Source organism: Contarinia nasturtii, unplaced genomic scaffold (assembly GCF_009176525.2).
Source record: "Contarinia nasturtii isolate CC-2019 unplaced genomic scaffold, AAFC_CNas_1.1 Cnas_scaffold_187, whole genome shotgun sequence".
Classification (NCBI taxonomy): Eukaryota; Metazoa; Arthropoda; class Insecta; order Diptera; family Cecidomyiidae; genus Contarinia; species Contarinia nasturtii.
In genome coordinates, this window is record NW_022197544.1 from 9,556,830 (window position 1) to 9,575,945 (window position 19,116).

Here is a 19,116-nt window from a genome sequence, read left to right on the forward strand (position 1 = left end):
AGTGCGAGCCAATTACCCATGAACTGAGAATCACAAAATAAATGAATATTATTCCGAAATTATTCGACCTTATAACAGCCATACAATTCCAACAACTTCACTATTAATAAACCAGATCTTATATATGTAATGCAGCACATAGATGGCCGCACGATGATGAAGTGATTTTTCTAATTGAATGTTCAAAAAAAAAACAACAATGTCCGGCCAAAAATCAAAATAAAGATTTTTCTTGTATGGAAATTAAATATTATTTGTGTCTTACCTGTTTCGTTTGTGAGTCTATTAGCCGTACGAATATATCCTGTTCCTGCCTAGCACCTGTAACACATATTAATATTTAAATATAATATATAATATAATAACACATTTTATGCATGAATCAGTTTTACAATCATTCTTAATTGATCAACAATCTACGCTGAATACAGTATCTGTATCTAATTTAATTCATCTCATTCTATTCTATACAAATTCGATTGCCATACGGAACCATAACTTTAGTTTATGTAGAACACTAAGTAAAATAAAGAAACAAACATAAAGATTGTTGTTGGATAACAATTTTTCTGACACAACTTTAAAAAAACACACACAAAATCTGGTTCCGAGATTTAAACTATAGTTTGAACAATCATAATTAAAAGTTTTTTTGAGACAATTTATTCTGATGAATAACATAGGACCATATGTTTTTGACCACATACATGTTTTAGATTTTCATAATATTCTCATATGATTAAGCAATAGTGTCTTAAAGTGAACAGACTTTAGTTTAATATGATCGATTGGCGATTGAAAACACGTTAGTATTTTTTTTATCTTAGATAGTGGATACAAGCGTCGCCTTAAACAATGAAGTGAACGCCTATGATTTTTATATGTGACAACTACGTAAATTTCAATACGCAGAATGATGAGAAGTGAGCGTGTCGTACGTAATTTATAGGTTTTTGCCATTTATCGCTATATACATTTTTTGTTTTGTTTTTGTAACTTTCCTGTTTTCTGTCTCATTTTTTTCGATCAACCCTTTTCACTCGTCAACAGACTCTACATATGTTAACAACGAACAATAACAAAAAATATATAATATGTATAATATTTTAAATTGGCGACTAGGGACTCATATTATTGAACGATCTGAAAATGTTTTATTAAAATATATTTCGAGTAAATGAAATTTTTCCATTTTCCATCTCATTCAGACGGACATAACCGTTTGTTTCGTCGTTTTGTTTCATTATTAATATATCGTTATTTTATTTCGATTGTATAGATGTGACACGGACAATATACAACCAAATTTGCACAGCCACTGTCAAGCAACGGACACAATGAGTAGGAAATGTTTTGACCCTTTGGAAATGGGTACTTGTGGCGTAAATGCACTAACACTATAAACGTTTGATTTAGTTGAATTCCAATTACAGAATATTGAGCACAAATGTACATTTAAAAATTAATCTTTTTTTTTTTTGTTATTCAAACGATTGTTTTTCGAAATTAATTTTATAGTGGTCAATTTTAAAATCACCTCATTTTCTTGATCTACTACTATTTTCATAAAAAGATTTTCTATTTATAATTTCATTGACTGTGGCAATTTTACAATACTTTGAATTTATATCGTATATATAGAGAGACTCTCTCGAGCCGAGAGCCGAGAGCCGATTATACCAGTTGTTGAATTTATGTTGGTCACTGAAACAGTCTCTATATTTTAATTTAATAATGATTAAACTAAATTGCGGTTCATTAAACACATGTGTGCACATTTGTAGCTCAGGTGCACGAGTCGACGTTTTTTTTATTCATTTAAATATATTTCAGTTTAATTATGATCAAATAAATTGATATATGCCTTATATAACACCGCTATACTTTTGCATATAGTTTTATAGAAGGTTCATAATTGTTTGGATTTAACATAAAAACACTTACCATTCGCATAGAGTAACTGTAACCGATACTGAATGCCATTGTTTGTCTTTGTACTGTCAGTTTCCTATTTGAATAGAAAAACCATATGTTTGATGTTATTTAACGTCATTTCGAACGAATTATGTGCACATATAATTTTCTGAAATTTTTTTTATTTAAAAATGGCTCATTTTACCTGATCCTTTTCTATGAATCCAATGAAGGCAGTACGTTCGATTTCGATTGGTTGCTCGCTTCGATCATACAGTGCAATCACAAAGTGGAAAAAGTTTGATTTTCGCAGATTACTTGGAGGCTGTTTCTCAAAATGTGCACGACCAATACCAAGACTATTTTGAAACAAAGCAAAAGAAATAGTTTTATAGTTAATAAACTAATCGATTTTATCATTTAATTTTATGAATTATTTTTAAATATTTTAATAACTTAAATAACAAATCCAATCTCCTTTTTGTCTGAAAAAAAAAAAATAGAATGATCTAGTGATCGGTGAATGAAAAACACTAGGGGGTAGACATGATTCATCTGATTCACTGTGATTCAAAAGATTCAGATTGTTTAGATGACATTTGAAATGTCATTTGTGTGTCATACAAGAAATATTTATTGAACAATTAAAATTATTTGTTTTCGAAAAAATGATTTCTTGACGTTTTTTTTAACTCATTATTTTTATCTATTTCGTGTTTTTCTAGCAAATTCCAAAAAAAAATTAACGATAATATTTAAAATTTGTTGAACGATCATGTTAGTAAAACCATGAATGATGCTTATTTGACATTTGAGTGATTCACATGATTCAATGTTTTATAATTCGTCTCTACCCCCTTGGAAAAACAATTTCTCTCATGGATCTCTTTCAAATTTCTTTTTCATATCGTTGTGTATAAATCTTTCAATACTGCTTTTTTGTGTCAATCCATTTAAATTGAATAATCAGTAACATACACGAAAATTTGTAATAAAAAAAAGACGGAAAAGGTAGTTGAAGAAAAATATCAATGGCTCAGGGGGTATTTTCACCTGAATAATATATATAGAAATTCTATACCCCTTGTAAAGAAAATATTTGTATGTGGTATTTGTTGAACAAACAAGAATGTTTACATTTCAAATCGCATCATTTTGATAGATGCATACCTTGGAGTTACCCACGAACTCGATACTAGAAAAACTAGAACATATTAGAAAGATGTCAAATGTACATGTTATATAGCGTTTTATTAGAAATATTAGAAAAAATTAGCACATATTAGAATCCGTGGTTTCCTCCTTGATGCATACTGTTTTAATAACACATTTATTTGTTACGAATTACCTAATAATAATGTCATTCTTGTTTTTATTAAATGTTTTTGTTGTTCCATTCGTATGATAAACAATAAGTACCATGTGTCTCATATTTCTATTGATCATGCCAATATTTTCCACATGTTGCACTAAACGGTTTATCATTTTCCATTTACAAAATACAAAATAGTGTTATCATTTTTATTGTCACAACAAAAATTCGAGATGAATCTCGAAAAAAAAGAGAAGTCGAACTAATAATATTGTGTTGCGGCAGTTGTTGACGTTTCAACGATATAACAATCCAAGATTATTATTTTGGCATCGATTTGTAAAACAAACAATTGGTTTTGAGTGTTCAATAATTGGAGTTGAGTAGCAGGAAATACAAACACCAGAAACAAATAAACCGTAAACTCATCTGTGTATTGAAATGAGTTATAAAATATAATTCACGATCGAATGTTTTATCAACACAGTCAAAGGGTGATGTGCAATAAACAGATTATAGAATAACAGTGAACACATTTTACATTCGTTGGATTATTGTTATACTCTACAATGTTGTTCAATGCAAACTTTCGACCCCCCAAAAATATTGGATACTGCCAACCAAAAAGACCGTAACTTTGAACAAAATGAAACAATTGCTTGGTGCACAAATATAGACATTGCCTCATTCCTCTTGTATCTATCGACGATATTCGGATGGCCACATAGTGGCTTGTGGACAATTTTAGACAAACTACGGAGTCGGTTGGTGTATATGGAAATTAAAATCGGTCAAACTCGGTTCGAACAGAGAGGAACACGTGGGTGAGAAAGGACGTTATCAGAAACAATAAACCAGTTAAATAAAACAGATTGACTATCAAGTGCGACACGCTTAGTGTTTTCCAGTTCATTCAAACGGTAATTTAATCTGATATATGTTCCGAAGTGAAACGCAGCGTTTAAAGTACGAATCATTAGCCGCAGTTAAATCTCCGCATTTTCCACCTCAGACAGAGAGATTTGGAAAATGAGATAGGATTTTGCAATGCCACAGAAAAAAACAACATTGAAGTGTCAATACCAACAAACATTGGACGAATTAATTCTATCGCAAATCGACGATGAATACGCGAAGCCTGATCATGCCCGTAACTAACAACACCTCTAATGCGTATTCCGAGTACTAATCGAACTTTGTGACAATATGGCCGTCACAGTTTGGCAAAATCATAATGAATCGATTAAACTGCGTTAAACTGTTAAATTAAAACACTAGAAATAAATAGATTTTAATTTTTTACATTTTTGAAAATAAAAAATCTTTTGTTTTTTCAATTTTGTGAGATTTTCTGTCCACAATATTCAAAAATATTAAATCAATAAAAATGAATTGGTTGACATAACCTCACTTTTGTGTCACAATCGTGATAAACCGATTAAATAATTATTAAAACAGTAGAAATAAAAATATTTTCATTTTTTACATTTTAAAAAATAAAAATTCTTTATTTTGTTTTGTAATTCATTTTTATTAATTTAATATTTTTGAATATTGTGGACAGAAAATCTCACAAATTTTTTTTCAAAAATGTAAAAAATTAAAATATATTTATTTCTACTGTTTCATTTTAACAGTTGAACGCAGTTTAATCGATTCATTATGATTTTTCCAAACTGTGACGGCCATATTGTCACAAACTTCGATTAGTACTCGGAATACGCATTAGAGGTGTTGTTAGTTACAAGGTTTATATAGCAAATCCTATACCATGATCGGGCTTCGTGAATACGGAAGTTCAAATGTAAAATAAGTCATCGTACAGTAAAATCGTACCTTTTCATATTTCTTGGGGATGTGACTTTTCATATTAAATTATTATCAAGATCTATATGTAACTTCAAATATTGAAGAATAATTTATCTTATTATTTTATGTTCAAGTGAACACTTTATTATCATTTTAAATGATTCTTAAGTGAATATTGGTTCATTTGTGGAAAGTGTTTTTGTCTCATTAACACTTTCGTATGAAACTTCATTTCTCGTAAAAATTCTCGTTTGATGCCATTTATATACGTATATGTTTGTACATATACATCTACCGTGAATCGAATGGAATAACAGTGAAATGAACCTTTCTTAGATATAAAGGTTGTACGTGCAAATGTTTTATTTAAAGTCTGAACAGTAAGTTGGTTCGCACCTTTCCTGAATGGTATCGTGTTTGCCATATTTTGTGAATGGCATCAAGCGTTGTGCGTAGAATCGTGTAAACGATATCTCGAATCAATTGTAGTAAACATTTCAACGGGTGGATTATCGTATAATTTCAATTAATTATTAAATCTTTATATCCTGTCTGCACGAAAATATAGACAATTTAGTTTATGATAAGAACGTAATTCGGAATGAATAAAAAAAATAGAGAGGATAAAATATTACGCAAAGTACTTGTTTCGATGACACATACAATGACATCGTGTCAGCGTATTTGTTGAAATTAAAATGGATCTATACAATTTGTATAAAATGCAAATGAGAACAACGTTATCCGAATCATCGACGATAACATAATTTATCGATGCTCGGTGATTTATTGCTTTTGTTAACGTGTTGGCTAAAATTTTGTGAATTTTATCACAAAATATTGCTGTCAAAAATTCTGGATAAACAAACACAATTCGGTCTGGTTTAAATATTGCATTATTTCTAACTGACAAAGCGTCTAGAATGTTCATTTTTAGTATAAGAAATTTTGGTGCAATGTTGTGATTTTACATTATTAGAGATGTTGCATGCATATTGTTTCGATGCGATAAAATCACAGAGAGTCTTTTTTTACATGAATGAACAAGATGAAATAGCAATATTCATAAATTATACTGTTTATTAATGATATTGCAAACTGTATAAAAATTTAATTCTTCCGTACATAAAAAATCCACTAAGAGTGATAATCAATGGCTATCAATGTTTATGTTACGCATTCTATTAGGCTTTTGGTATTTTTCATTCGTATTCGATTCGATCATTTTTCGGGGAGGGCCGCACAAAAACCGATAACACTTTTTGTATTAAAATTAAATGAATGTTAACAGCTAAAAGTATTGAACGACAACTCAATTTATTTTATTGTTGTGCAAAACCAGAATTCACTATTTTTGGATATTGTTGTGCTTTTTTGTATTCTGTATTTCTTTTTTCTTTTTTTTGCTCTACCATTTGAAATTTATCGGACATTTTTTGAATGAAAAATCTACAACAAAAAATATATGCGAACAATGTTTGTTTCTGTACCGAAAAAAAAAATGATGTTGCAATTTGAATTATTTTTTGATAATTTTTCGTTTTATTTTTCTATTTTTCGACCGACCATGTTATTTATTTCGTTTCGTATGAACAATATATTTTTACCAGATAATTAAACTAGTTTTAGACATATCTAAATGCATTTCAATGAAATAAAGTGTAACAGAAATTGACATCAATATTTACTATTTTACTGGTGGTGACAACACTTGTTATCTTTTATCATCAAATTTATATGAAAAAATGTGCCGAAAAAATTTAAATATTATTTGAAAACTGTTGAGAGGAGGACTACACCATTCTTGCATTAAACACAAAAAATTGCGTAAATGTTTGTGTTTTGCTTATTTTTTGCAATTTACAATAACGTAAAAACATTTAACTAAAGTTTAAAATTTATTCTGTGATTCAGCGGGCCATCATATAAAATGTTGAATATACATTGGTTTTTAAATTGTTCATTATTTGTATGGTTGAGAATAAAAGTGGGAATAGCCGAAGTCGTGCTTTCGAACACATGCCTTTTGTGAATGTATGACAAGAGATAGAAGAGAAGTGTCTTCAACAATATTAATAAATATAAATATTATAAAAATGAAATTAAAACCAAAGCCTATCATCTTCCCCGTCTGAATCCCTGAATTCCGTCCATTTTTCGCATTCAATTCTCTTTTCTCATTCTGTATTATTATTAAAAGTTATATCTTCAAATTTCATGACTGATATAGAGCTTATTTATTATATAGCACTGACTAAGAATTTGTTCAGTGTTAATGGAAGCGAAAAAAGTAAAATCGTTGATCTTAATTGGTGTTGACTGTCAGAACTAGTTAATAATCATTGTTATAATTACTTTTTACTCACTTGATTTGTTGTGTTGGTTGCATCCACGATCTGGTGCCAAGTGGTTCTTCTTTAAGTGATGTGATCGTGCCCCGATTTTGGTTTAAGTCACTACCTGGTGGTAAACTGAACATTAAACTGCTTCCTCGTGGTCCTGATGATGGATATAGTTTTCGTCCCCATTCCAATTCGAGCGTTGGCCATGGTGACGGCGAGCTGAAACAGCCCGGAACTGGTTCGTCAGAACGCAGCTTTAAGCCGTTATCAACCACTTGATCACAAAAATAAATGGTGGCGAATCAATTTCAACACTTCTCGTCAGTATAATATTATTCCGATTGGAAAAATCTTAACACACGCCGAAAAAAATATATCTCACTTATTACTTTTTTTTTTTGTTTTTGGTTAATAGATTCTTCGACGTTAACTTTCGCAATTAATAATTCTAGTTATAATCTGTTGATTTTATTTTTTGTTTAATAAACACTTTTTTTTCGATTCGCTGATCTATATTGTTGATTTTTTTTTTAAAACACTTTATGATATTAAATAAATATACGAAGGGAAAATATACAAAATAATCGAATGAATCTAGTTTTCACGGTGGAAGTTTGAAAAATTTGATGTCAACGAAAAATGTTTTCCGTTCGAATTGATATATATATATATATATTTTTTAAGATTTTCATTGATGAAAATGCACAAGGATATTTTTACAATTGTAGTTTTAGCATGACGACACGGAAAAATTATCTCCAGAGAAAACGCGTTCGTCCCGAGTGACTGGCAAACCCCAACTGAATCCGCTGATATGTTATTAACCATATAAAATAGTCGTTTCGACAATATCAGACATACACATACATAGTCCCTTCCTTCATCTCACACAAACGAGACACAAGCGAGATACACTACACTCACACACATGCACATGAAGCGCACAAGCGACGACGGCATGTGGTGACGATAGACTTCAAATGGAGATTGGTCGTTCAACGTATTTACGCGATGAGTGTTGTTCACAATTCACGCAAGTTATTCGTAAACTAAATTTTTACAACCAGATCACTTTTAAATACGGAACACTTGATGTAAAAAATATATATAAAAAAAGTGATAAAACAAAATTTTGTAATTGAAACATACACTTTTCACGGGAAAATATTACCTATTTGGTAGACTTTTGAAATTGTCAACACTGAAGAAAATGCCGGTTACGATGAACACTCCACTCTGTGTACGATATTCATACAAATTCTGAAATCTTATTCAATTTGTTTCTTATTTTATAAAATTTCAAAATATTGTTCTTGAGTTTGATCGTTTAAAAGGCCAATGTTGCAATTACAGTAAATAAAATCATTTAATTACGGTATGTTTCACCAAAAGTTCACGCGCGAAATCGTTTGGATGAGGTTATCGTGTCTGAAACAAAGATTCAGATCACCAAACAACATACAAGTAAAACGGAAAATGCGTGTGAACATCAGATTTTCCCTTCTTTTTCTCTTTGGTGGATTGCGCAACTCAATTCACAGCTTGAGTAAAATAAAGACATCAAAGCCCAAACACAAGATTTCCAAAAGTAACATACAACAACCAAACCAAATCCTAATATATGTAAACACAAAAAAAGAGAATCGAAATGCGAGATGCTCATGCCATGTGTACATTTGAACTAAAAACGCACATGGAAATAGCATTGGATAAGTGTTTTTGCCAACAACAACAACATCAGCCACACATATATGAAAATGAAAATGACCGAAGGAGAGGATTTGAACGCGCATGTTGACAAACGAATCGACAGCATAAGGAGAACGTGTGATATGTGCCGGTACAGTGTTTTTGCTTTCTCTAGTAGCCACGCCTAGTGACAGCTTGTTGTATGCGCTATAAGAAATGGACGTGATCTTCTAATTTTGTTATTTATTTGTTAACTTTGTGTGAAACAAATCCCAAGAAAATGGTCTTATCATATTATTATTCGGCAAAAATTAGCACCGAGTTTGTGGTTATAATAACAGCATTTGCAAAAAAAAATTATTCGCTCACGATAATTATCCAATTCGAAATTCGTTGAGTATTCCCGACAATAATTGAATATGGAAACATTTTACTTTTGAATAAGCATTTGTTTTAGTTGAATTGATCGTTACACCTACGATTATGGAACCGAAATGCTATTTACAATTGAATAAATGTGAAGATGTTGATAGACATTTGAAATATTATTTGTAGTCAGCATTAAATGACCAGCGAATTGGAACATTTTGAATTGAACGCTGTCAGTTATTTTGGCATGTTCCGCTTTTTATCGCAAAAAATTTTTGTTCGTCTCACGGATCAACAACCTGTTGGACTCAACGAACAAAGAACACTTTTGACAGTTGGATAAGCAAAATGCCAATAAGAAATTCAATCATTGATTTTGGGTGATATTTAAAGGGTAGATTTCCAAATTTAAAACTATGAGCTGACATAAAATGCAAATTATCAAAGCCCTTATTTTTTAGCTTCTTATTATTTGTGAAACTTTCATCAAATATTTAAAAAAAATATTTATTCACAAGATTACTTACCCATTTTTATCAATTAATTCTGAACTCGTCTCAAACATTGATATTTTAATTAGTAATTCAATTGTAAAGAAAAACTTGTTAAATTTATATTTTTTTTTTTTCAATTACTCATGTTTTAATTTTAAAAAAATGTGCTTCCGAATATTTTCAAATGATCCCATGCTGATTTGTTCATTATGCATGAAAAAAGAAAGTAAACGTGAGCAGCTATTGCTTAGAAATAATGAGTAAACAGCAACACATTTGCTAAAATGTAAAAACCATGTAAATGTTGTATGTGTTTTTTTCTTATTTTTTCGCATTTTTATTTGTTTTTTTCTTTTATTTTGTTTGAAATTCACCAATCGAAATCGTTGCTAGCGTTTACTGTTACAATGGAACGATATTTGTCTAAGCATTGAAAAGAGTATGCGCGCAGCTTATCAGAGCTTTCATTGGATCTTAGAAATATTGTGTGGTTTGAAGCGGTGGTTTGAAACGCCTACATTTGCACGATACACGTTGTCTCATCATCTAACTCGCGCTTTCGTCTTAAACATTTGGAATGTTGAAACGGTTGTTGATTTTGTTTAAATTGTGCATTTTGGTTGCGCATAAAATTGAATAAACGGTTGAATTTATATAGTTTTTTATGTTGAAACATTAGATTTGGGATACTGTTTACTCTAACATATGTACAAAACAGCTTCAATTAGCTCTCGCCCTTTAGGGCGCACAATGGATGAACAAGAAATAAAACGGTATGCAGTTTCGTTCAAACGTGCTCATCAAAAAATGTTATAATAACAAATGTATTGAGTGGCGAGCACAGTACTTTGCACCTAATTGAACGATTGGTTGTGGCGTATCAGAATTATATACAGTATTCCAACAAGTTACTGTTCACACAAGAATTAGTGACTCGGCTACCCCTCAACAAAAAGCAAAACAAAACAAAGAATTTGTTTTAATTTATCATATATTTTTTTCTCTATCCCCGTCATTCTGCTCAGCGCAGAATACCAAGCAAGTATACTCTACCACTCGCGGCACTGTCTGCATTCGCCTCATAATCAATTTTTGCTTTCAATATATATATAGTTTTGCCCATGTGTGTACTTTTTGTTTGTAATATACATTGATTTTTGTTTATGCCTCGTTTTCTCGTTGAATTCGCTGCATCGCACCAAAAACTAGTCGATGGCACTTCAGAACAATTGTTAGATGCACTTATTAAATATGTCACAGATAAATACTATGTTCATTTACCATACCATCTAACTCGTTTTTAGTCTGTGACTGTCATAGACTCTCTGTGTGTACGTTTTCATTCATTCAACATGCTTTTTTAATGTTTCGCACATATGTACACATACATTCAGTTTTATTGCAAAACATTATTCAGATCGTCCATGGTGTTTGAATTCTCTCCGATGTGCATCTCTAATGTTTATTTTATTCAAATCACATGCGTTCATTACCTCTCATTAAATTTTTAAATACCTCTTCTCGAATGCGTATCCCCGTATATACGGAAACTTTACCGGCACATTTATAACATATGCTAACTTTTCAAGATATCCATATTTTGTATCTACTATCTACATCATAGTTTCGGTTTGGATTTAGTCCATCCTTATATGACCTTTTCTTCACAACAAAGTTTCATCTTCAATTGTTTGTTTGTTTGGTGCATTTGTTACGCTTTTTAAAAATTTGTAATCAAATTTTCCAATTATTTTACGTAATTTTTTCGAGTTAAACTTTTATTTGGTGACTGCATAACATGCATAGAATAATAATATATGAAAGTTATAACAAAAAAAGAGATAAACAAATAAACAGAATAATATTTTACAATTGAGTTGTATGTAATTTCTGGGGTGGCAATAAGGAAAAATATATGTATTGTATTGTATTTGAATCACAGTTTACTGGGTGCTTGTGTAACATCATCATTGAACACCGTTGGCTCTCTTGTACGTGCATAAAAAAATAAATTATGCACTCAAACCAACTCGAATTGAAATAAATGGTTATCATTTGCATATGAATTATTCCGATGAATCATTTTTCATTCGTTTCGGGTAAATGCTGTTTATGCACACGATGTTGAAGGATCATAAAATAGATCTAGCCTCTCTTTTTTGAATGTTACCTTTTTTTAAGTCCATCACCTGAAAGGAGTCCAACTGCACACATCATCAACAACATACATAAATCGGTATAAATCATTTTGAGACAACAACTCAACAATTGCAATTGAAAATTAACGCCACTACATTTAATTAGATATTCACAGGGTGTGAAAAAGTGTGAACCCAAACTTACAAATATGATTCTCACCATTTCAACCAAGACTCGCTAATCTGGGTAGGTAATTTTTCAGATTTAATAATAACAATATATCGGCGCCAAAGAAAATAGCACAAAAAACACTAAACGCACTCATTTACATCAATATTAGCGAGACTTGATTCCTACATTATTATATTATTTGAGTTAGCTTCCCGCAGTTTTGTATTTCATGGAAATAAGTCAAGAAGAGATTTATAACACTTCAATAAATGTGTAATATTAGAATACCAAACTGATAGAAATGCAATTCAAACGATGAAAAAAAAAATTGAAATTAGCAACCACTGTTAGTCTCGGTCGATTAAAAAAAAGGACAGTTGAGTGTGTGTTCAAATGTAATCGGAATCTAGCTTGGTGTAATGTTACAGTTAACCATCAAATAAGTACATTTAATCCTCGTCATCAACCGTTGCCGAGTGGTAGATTTTATTTTTATTGAGTTGGAGTTCACATCTGGTATTTTGATAAAAAAAATTAAGGGAAAAGAAACTTCAAACCCATTTGGGGTCAAATGAATTCTACAGTAAAGGGGAAATGATAAAATAATCGATTTTTGATGGCGACTTTTCTGCTGAAACTGATGCCTTATAAAGTTGCTATTTTTATCTTTTGAAATTAGATATAATTTAAATTATATTAGTTCCGCAAATCAATTATATTTCTACTAGAAAAAAGTTTTATTGGAGTACATCTAGTACGATGCAAATGAAATCGGTAGATTTTTAAAGTACAAGACGATGTAAAGGGTGTTTTTTTAGGAGTTTTGTTTTTCCGATAGGGATAACTTTGACATTTCTAAGTAGATTTGACAATTCGAAATGTCAGTTCTAATCAGAAAAGCGTACCAAATCATCATGGAAAAATTGACATCGGAACAACGGTTACAAATTGTAGAAACTTATTTCCAAAATCAGTGCTCTGTGAAGACTGTTTTTCGTAAATTACGTGAAATTTATGGTCGTTATGATCGCCCGTCCGAGACCGAACGACTGGCCTATGTAAAACGGAGCCGTGGCGGCCATTTGCCCGAAATCATTTTTAAAACATAAATGGTATGAATTTATCTACCAAATAAAGCAATTTTCACGTTAAAATAAAAATCGAGTCGCGTTTTATTTCAATTTATTTTCCTCAACCTCTTATAAAAACACCCTTTAAATGCACCATCAACTTCGATACCATTTCAGCGTTAGTTTTTTTTATTAATATTATTAATTTTACAACATTTATGTAAAAGAACTACCTATTTTTATTACTTATTTGCATAACTTACTTCAATACGTCTTTCCAATTTCCTTGACCGTAATGATGTCATCTAATATTAAATATACATGTGTTTTACTCGCAGGTTTATTTGAAATAGTTTTCTGTAGAGTGTCGCCCTTGATAAAAGTAGATATATAGGCTGGTGAAGATGTGAAAAGTCGAATGAATCAATAATGAAATAAAGTTGGTATCAAGTTTTTTTTATCAAATGGATTTCGATGCTTTGTATTTTTACAGCCCAGTTCCTTCTAACCATATCATCATGCATCCATCAAAATGTGCTAAATAACACCATGACCTTGTTAAACAATATTAAAAACAGAGAGTGTTTCTCAAAGCCGGAAGAGAAGAGTGTGAGGAAGATAAGGTGCAAAATATCAAAAGTTAAAAAAATAATTCTATTTAATAATATTATGATATTAGACGTTACTCCATTGTTCTGAGAAACAGCCTCTGATTAAAATGTCCAAATATGCGGTCAGAAAATGGGTTAATAAATTGTCATGGTGATATTTTGAAAAAAAAAACGCTAAATTGTTGAACCTATTTTTCTATCGAAAAGCAATCAGATCAAAGATCATTTGCACCGGCTAAAAAGCGTTTTTCGACATTTGCTAAATATAACTCGATTCAAGTGAGAAACCAATCATGATACGAAAAATGAAGCAGCTGTACAATAAATAACAATGTTACAAATTAAATGCTCAAAGAAACAAACATCTTTAAACAAATATTGAAGCTAAAGGTGAATTTGTTTAGTGAATCAAAGCCAAATGTTTGAATTGATTTAGTTTACTGGAATGTGGACAAGAAAAAGTCAAAAAATATGGAACATTTTTGATTTTAAAATGATGTATGTGGACGGGCTAAGTTCAAAACAAGTCTTCAATAGGGCTACAGTAAACAGAAAGGCACTCCCTGAACAGAATTTGATTCCCAAATGTTATTCAGGTTATCCTGTTGATTTGAATGCAACCAACCGGATAAATATCAAATGGGACAGCATGAATTCGTTTTAAAGGTTTCACAATAATTAAATTCAACTTTATGGGCACAGTAAAATGAGACGCAATGAAAAGGCACATCAAAAACTATGCCAGAAATGTGTCTCTGTTATAAATAACTCATTGGAATTTAAATCACACTATGGAATACACATACGGGTTATGTTAATTTGTTAATAGTACATAATAGCTCATTCGAATAGAAAGGAAAAGAGGATGAAAACGAGAAAAAAAAACTCCTACTAAAGGTGAAGTAGAGATAAAATTGTCCACAAAATTATGTTTGTAAAATGCCAGTAAAACTTCCGTTAACATTCACATTGCGGAATACTTACTACAACGTACAATTTTTATGACAAGAAAATGTGTTTTTTTTTTATTTTCAACGTCCTTTCAAGTTATCACCATCGGATCGGTATTACACTATAGTCACTTGAAGGGTGTGTACACGTTCGCTGTATTTGTAAATATGTAAAATTCCATCGGGATTATAATCGAGTCCGTATCAGCCGGTGTATATTTGTATGAGATTGGAGACTTTTTTTTGCGAATCTCGCTAATGAGCGCCATCTGATTTTAGTGTGAATTAGATGCAAAAACTGAATTTAATTCTGTAGCATTGAAATGAAAAAGTGAAAAAACAACAACAATAGCACGGCCACACAGAGCTGTACATCTATGCGTGCTGATGCATACATACACATATACGCTTTCTTCATTCTTTCATTCCATTGCTATACGTATCTCACTGGTCAACAGATCTATGTAGCCATGTTACTGTTGTTGTTTTTTTTCTCTTTTTCGATTCAATTCATTGTAACTAAATTGAGTTCAACTATGGAATACAAGATGGCACAGATGAGGGGAATTCGCATTTTGTCTCTTCATAGGCTTAGCCGGTTGGTCCGTATCAAAGATGTGTGTGCACTTATAACCCAAACAGTCACAGAAACAATCCACTTTCCATTTATATGAAATGCACAAAGATATAAAATTGAATATGTGATTTTAATGCGGACATTTTTTCTTTAAAAAAAATTGATATTGCTGTATATTTATAGTTTTGGCAATAAATGTATAGCACTTTTGAAATTATGTCATTTTTCAAAGAAATCGTCAGACTGTGGAGGACAACCGTATACTTCAATCGTTTGCACATCGTTCGTACATATTGAGTACCAAGTTGGATATCAAATAAACTTGAACGGTTTGAAATAAATACCGTCACCAATGTGCTTTCATATTGATGAACTTATCAAAATATCAAACTTTGACCAAGACATCCCTCAACTATCAAGACAATAACGGCTATCAACATTTGCTTAAATCATTTAAACTAAATTAATTCTGGTCATTAAAATAAATCTTAACCCAGACATTAATAATAATGTTATTAAAATTAATGTCACAAAAAAAATCGAATCGCCCATGCTGTCTTGTCGTAGACGCTTGAATTGCTCACATAATGCACATAACTTGTACATGTTCACTGGCCAATATGACGTTGAACTCGAGTGCTTATAATTTGGTGTTTTTACTTTATGGTTTTCTTTGAAGAAAAAATAAACTTTCAAAATAAAAAATCACAAAATGTTACTGTGGGCTTTCAGATCCTTCCACAGTGTAGAAACCGGATTTAAAATGCTGATATTCATAAATGTTTATCACAGCGGACGCCGGACGGCAGTTCCTGCGAGTGACGAAACCACTTTTGTGTGTTGAAAAGTCGACTTGCTATATATACACGTAATTTCCAAATTCTAGTCTGGAAGGCCTTCAGTCGCAAATGGTGTATGGTTGGAAAGCCCATGGGCCATAGACCAAGAAAAATAAGAATATTTCGAAAATCGGTCCACCCGTTTTCAAAATATGGTCCTTTCAAGAAAAGGGTCAAAATTCAGTTTTATGGCCATAGATGGCACTAAATGAGATCGTCGACCCCTGAAACATCGATATTCGAATTCTAGAGCTCAATACCTTTCCGTCAAAATCGATCAATCTTTTCGAAAAATTCCGCATTTTGGAAACTTTCATATGATTTTCCTATAAAAGTTATTTGGTATATCTGTCTGTGCGCAATTTTGCGTACTTGTTTTTGATCATTTTGAAACTTTCTGTGATTAAAGTACACAAAAAACTAAGACTTTTTTGTTCCGGCACTTTTCGATATGGCCGCCATGTTGGCTATGACGGGCCTCTAAATGTCACTTTTCGACTTTTTTTCCTATGGTCACCGAAGCGCACCATGACTTGACACCCCCTAGACATATGCATATCATTGGAAAGGTCTTGAAGTGAGCTATCGAATGAAGCCATTTGCGGTCCAAAAATTGGCCAAAAACCAAAAAGTTACCGTTTGGCCGGACACATAATGGTCATTAGCTTGAAAATTTCACCGATTTTTAGGCCCAAGTCTAAGCTATAAAATGCTGCATAGCTTATACAGTAAAACCTGTCAATAACGGAACCTGGTAATAGTGGAATTCTTGTCAATAGTGGAAAAAAAATTCCGCCATTGAGATCTCCATACAAAATGACCTGTTAATAACGGAAAACGGCAAAAAACGCTCACCCCCAATAGTGGAAAAAAATTGGGAAAAATTCTTTTGATTTGCTAGGGTTTTTGGAACGCGAGAGAAATTCTTTCGATTTGCTAGGGATTTTAGAACTGTATTTTGGAAGTCAATTTTTTCCGATTGGAATACCCTTTTTGCTAGAATTTCCCATGCGAAAAATTCTTTTGATTTCTAGGATTTTCTTCTAAAATCATCTCCTGAAAAATTTTGCTAGCTATATAATGATGAAAATATATGAATTTCTGCTTTTTTTCACATTTTCCCTCAATAATGGAAAATCATTTCTGAATTGGCATGAAAACCTGTTATTAATGGAACCTGGGAATAGTGGAAGTCAATAGTGGAAAAAAAAAATTCCCCGTGGGATTCCGTTATTGACAGGTTTTACTGTATCCCTAAAAATTCTTGTCTTCACGATATGGCCTTTGATAGTGCGAATATGGCCAAAAATGACAAAAAATCTTACTTTTAACATTTGAGGTATTTTATGGGCCAAAATGTACTCCAATGACTCTGTAAATATGATCTGTGACTAGCCAAATAAAATTTCACAAAATATCGACCGTTTTGGATGGCTATTCCACCAAAAATCGGCCAAATGTACCAAAATTAGAATTTTCACAAGAATGTCTAGATGTATGAAATATGAAATTTTAACAACAAATAACTACATGTTTGATAGTCTCCTCGCATAAAATACCGAATCTTATGTCCCCTCCCACCAGGCCAGAAGGTGGACTATCGTCGGGAGAGGTGCATGCGGTTAGTCACAAATGAAACCAAAAGAAATCTACAAAAATGTTAGTATAAATGGCAAACTATATTCTTAAGTGAAAGAAGTTAGTTTTTCTTTTAAAATAATTTTTATTAGATAATTAACTGTTGAATATAAAAATGTAACTGATTTACTTGTTCTAAAGAAGATGCTTATATACTAAAAAATACGTGCTTTAAATACTAACAATAAAATGCTTAATTAATGATTACGTGATTTTACATAAATTTGATTAACAATAAATGCTAACTCAACAACTACGTGATTTTACATAAGATTAAAATCATACAAAACATAAATATTGTTTAGTTATGAAATTGATTGATAAAACAAAATAAAACTCAAGATTATGTTTAATCATAAACAAACTATGCAAAAGGTCATGCAAAAATGGCCATTATTTCATATGGTCGCTGTGAGACCTAGACTTGACATAACCAGGACAAATGCATATTCGTTGGAAGGTCTTAAAGTAAGCTCTCAAGTGGTGTCAATTGCGACTTAAAAATTTCATGTGGAGGTGGCCAAATTGGCAAAAAACCAAAAATTGACCGTTGACTGCACACATAACGGGCATTTTTTCGAAAAAGACTGCATATGTTCTCTTGAAAATTTCATCAATTTAAGCCTCAAATCAAAGATAAAAAATATGCATACAACAGACCACTGAAAAATACCTCTGTTCCTCATTATGAACCATAATTTGTATAAATTTGGTCCAAAAATAACTCTCAGTGGGCATTTGAACGCGTTAAAACGACGCGTTGCACCACTTTTTTGGTGTATCGTTTACACTTTTATGTCGACACTTTTGTATGTAAGTTTTACACTACTTTTATGGTGTATATTTTACACTGATAGTGTATAGCAAGTCATGTATACCATTACACCATAGATAATACATTTGTGAATTCGGAACGTTGCTTCATTGCATCAGTATGAACTCAAAGTAAAAAGAAGAGAATCTCTGCAACGTTTCGAATATACAAATGTATATTAAGTTTATATTCAGTGAATAAAAAGCCGAAAAAAGTTCGGGTCGGGCGGGATTCGGACCAGATGCTTCGGGTGTTCGGATTTTCCAGATATTTCGGACGTTCGGTATCATGGGCGTCCGAATCTGATTAGCCCGAAATCGAGTGTTTTGTTGGAAATTATTTAGGAAATCTCGCGAAATACAGAAAAAAATAATGTTA

At 31.6% G+C, this 19,116-nt stretch overlaps 1 protein-coding gene across 7 annotated transcripts in view; it reads right to left on the bottom strand.

The window, feature by feature from the left end:
* The window catches only part of LOC116336743 (transcription factor collier), a 32,738-nt gene extending 23,847 nt beyond the window's left edge, over nucleotides 1–8,891 (bottom strand). For 2 of the 7 annotated variants that reach the window (XM_031760850.1, XM_031760851.1), the window contains exons 1-4: nucleotides 7,402–8,891; nucleotides 2,120–2,273; nucleotides 1,945–2,008; nucleotides 266–321 (exon numbers count right to left, since the gene is read on the bottom strand). In XM_031760850.1, coding sequence (XP_031616710.1) covers nucleotides 266–321; nucleotides 1,945–2,008; nucleotides 2,120–2,273; nucleotides 7,402–7,514 — 387 coding nt within the window. In that variant the 5' untranslated portion in view covers nucleotides 7,515–8,891. The remainder of the gene's footprint in view (nucleotides 1–265; nucleotides 322–1,944; nucleotides 2,009–2,119; nucleotides 2,274–7,401) is intronic. The other 5 variants (XM_031760845.1, XM_031760846.1, XM_031760848.1 and 2 more) reach the window with 4 other exon arrangements.
* Between the last annotated feature and the right edge of the window lie 10,225 nt (nucleotides 8,892–19,116).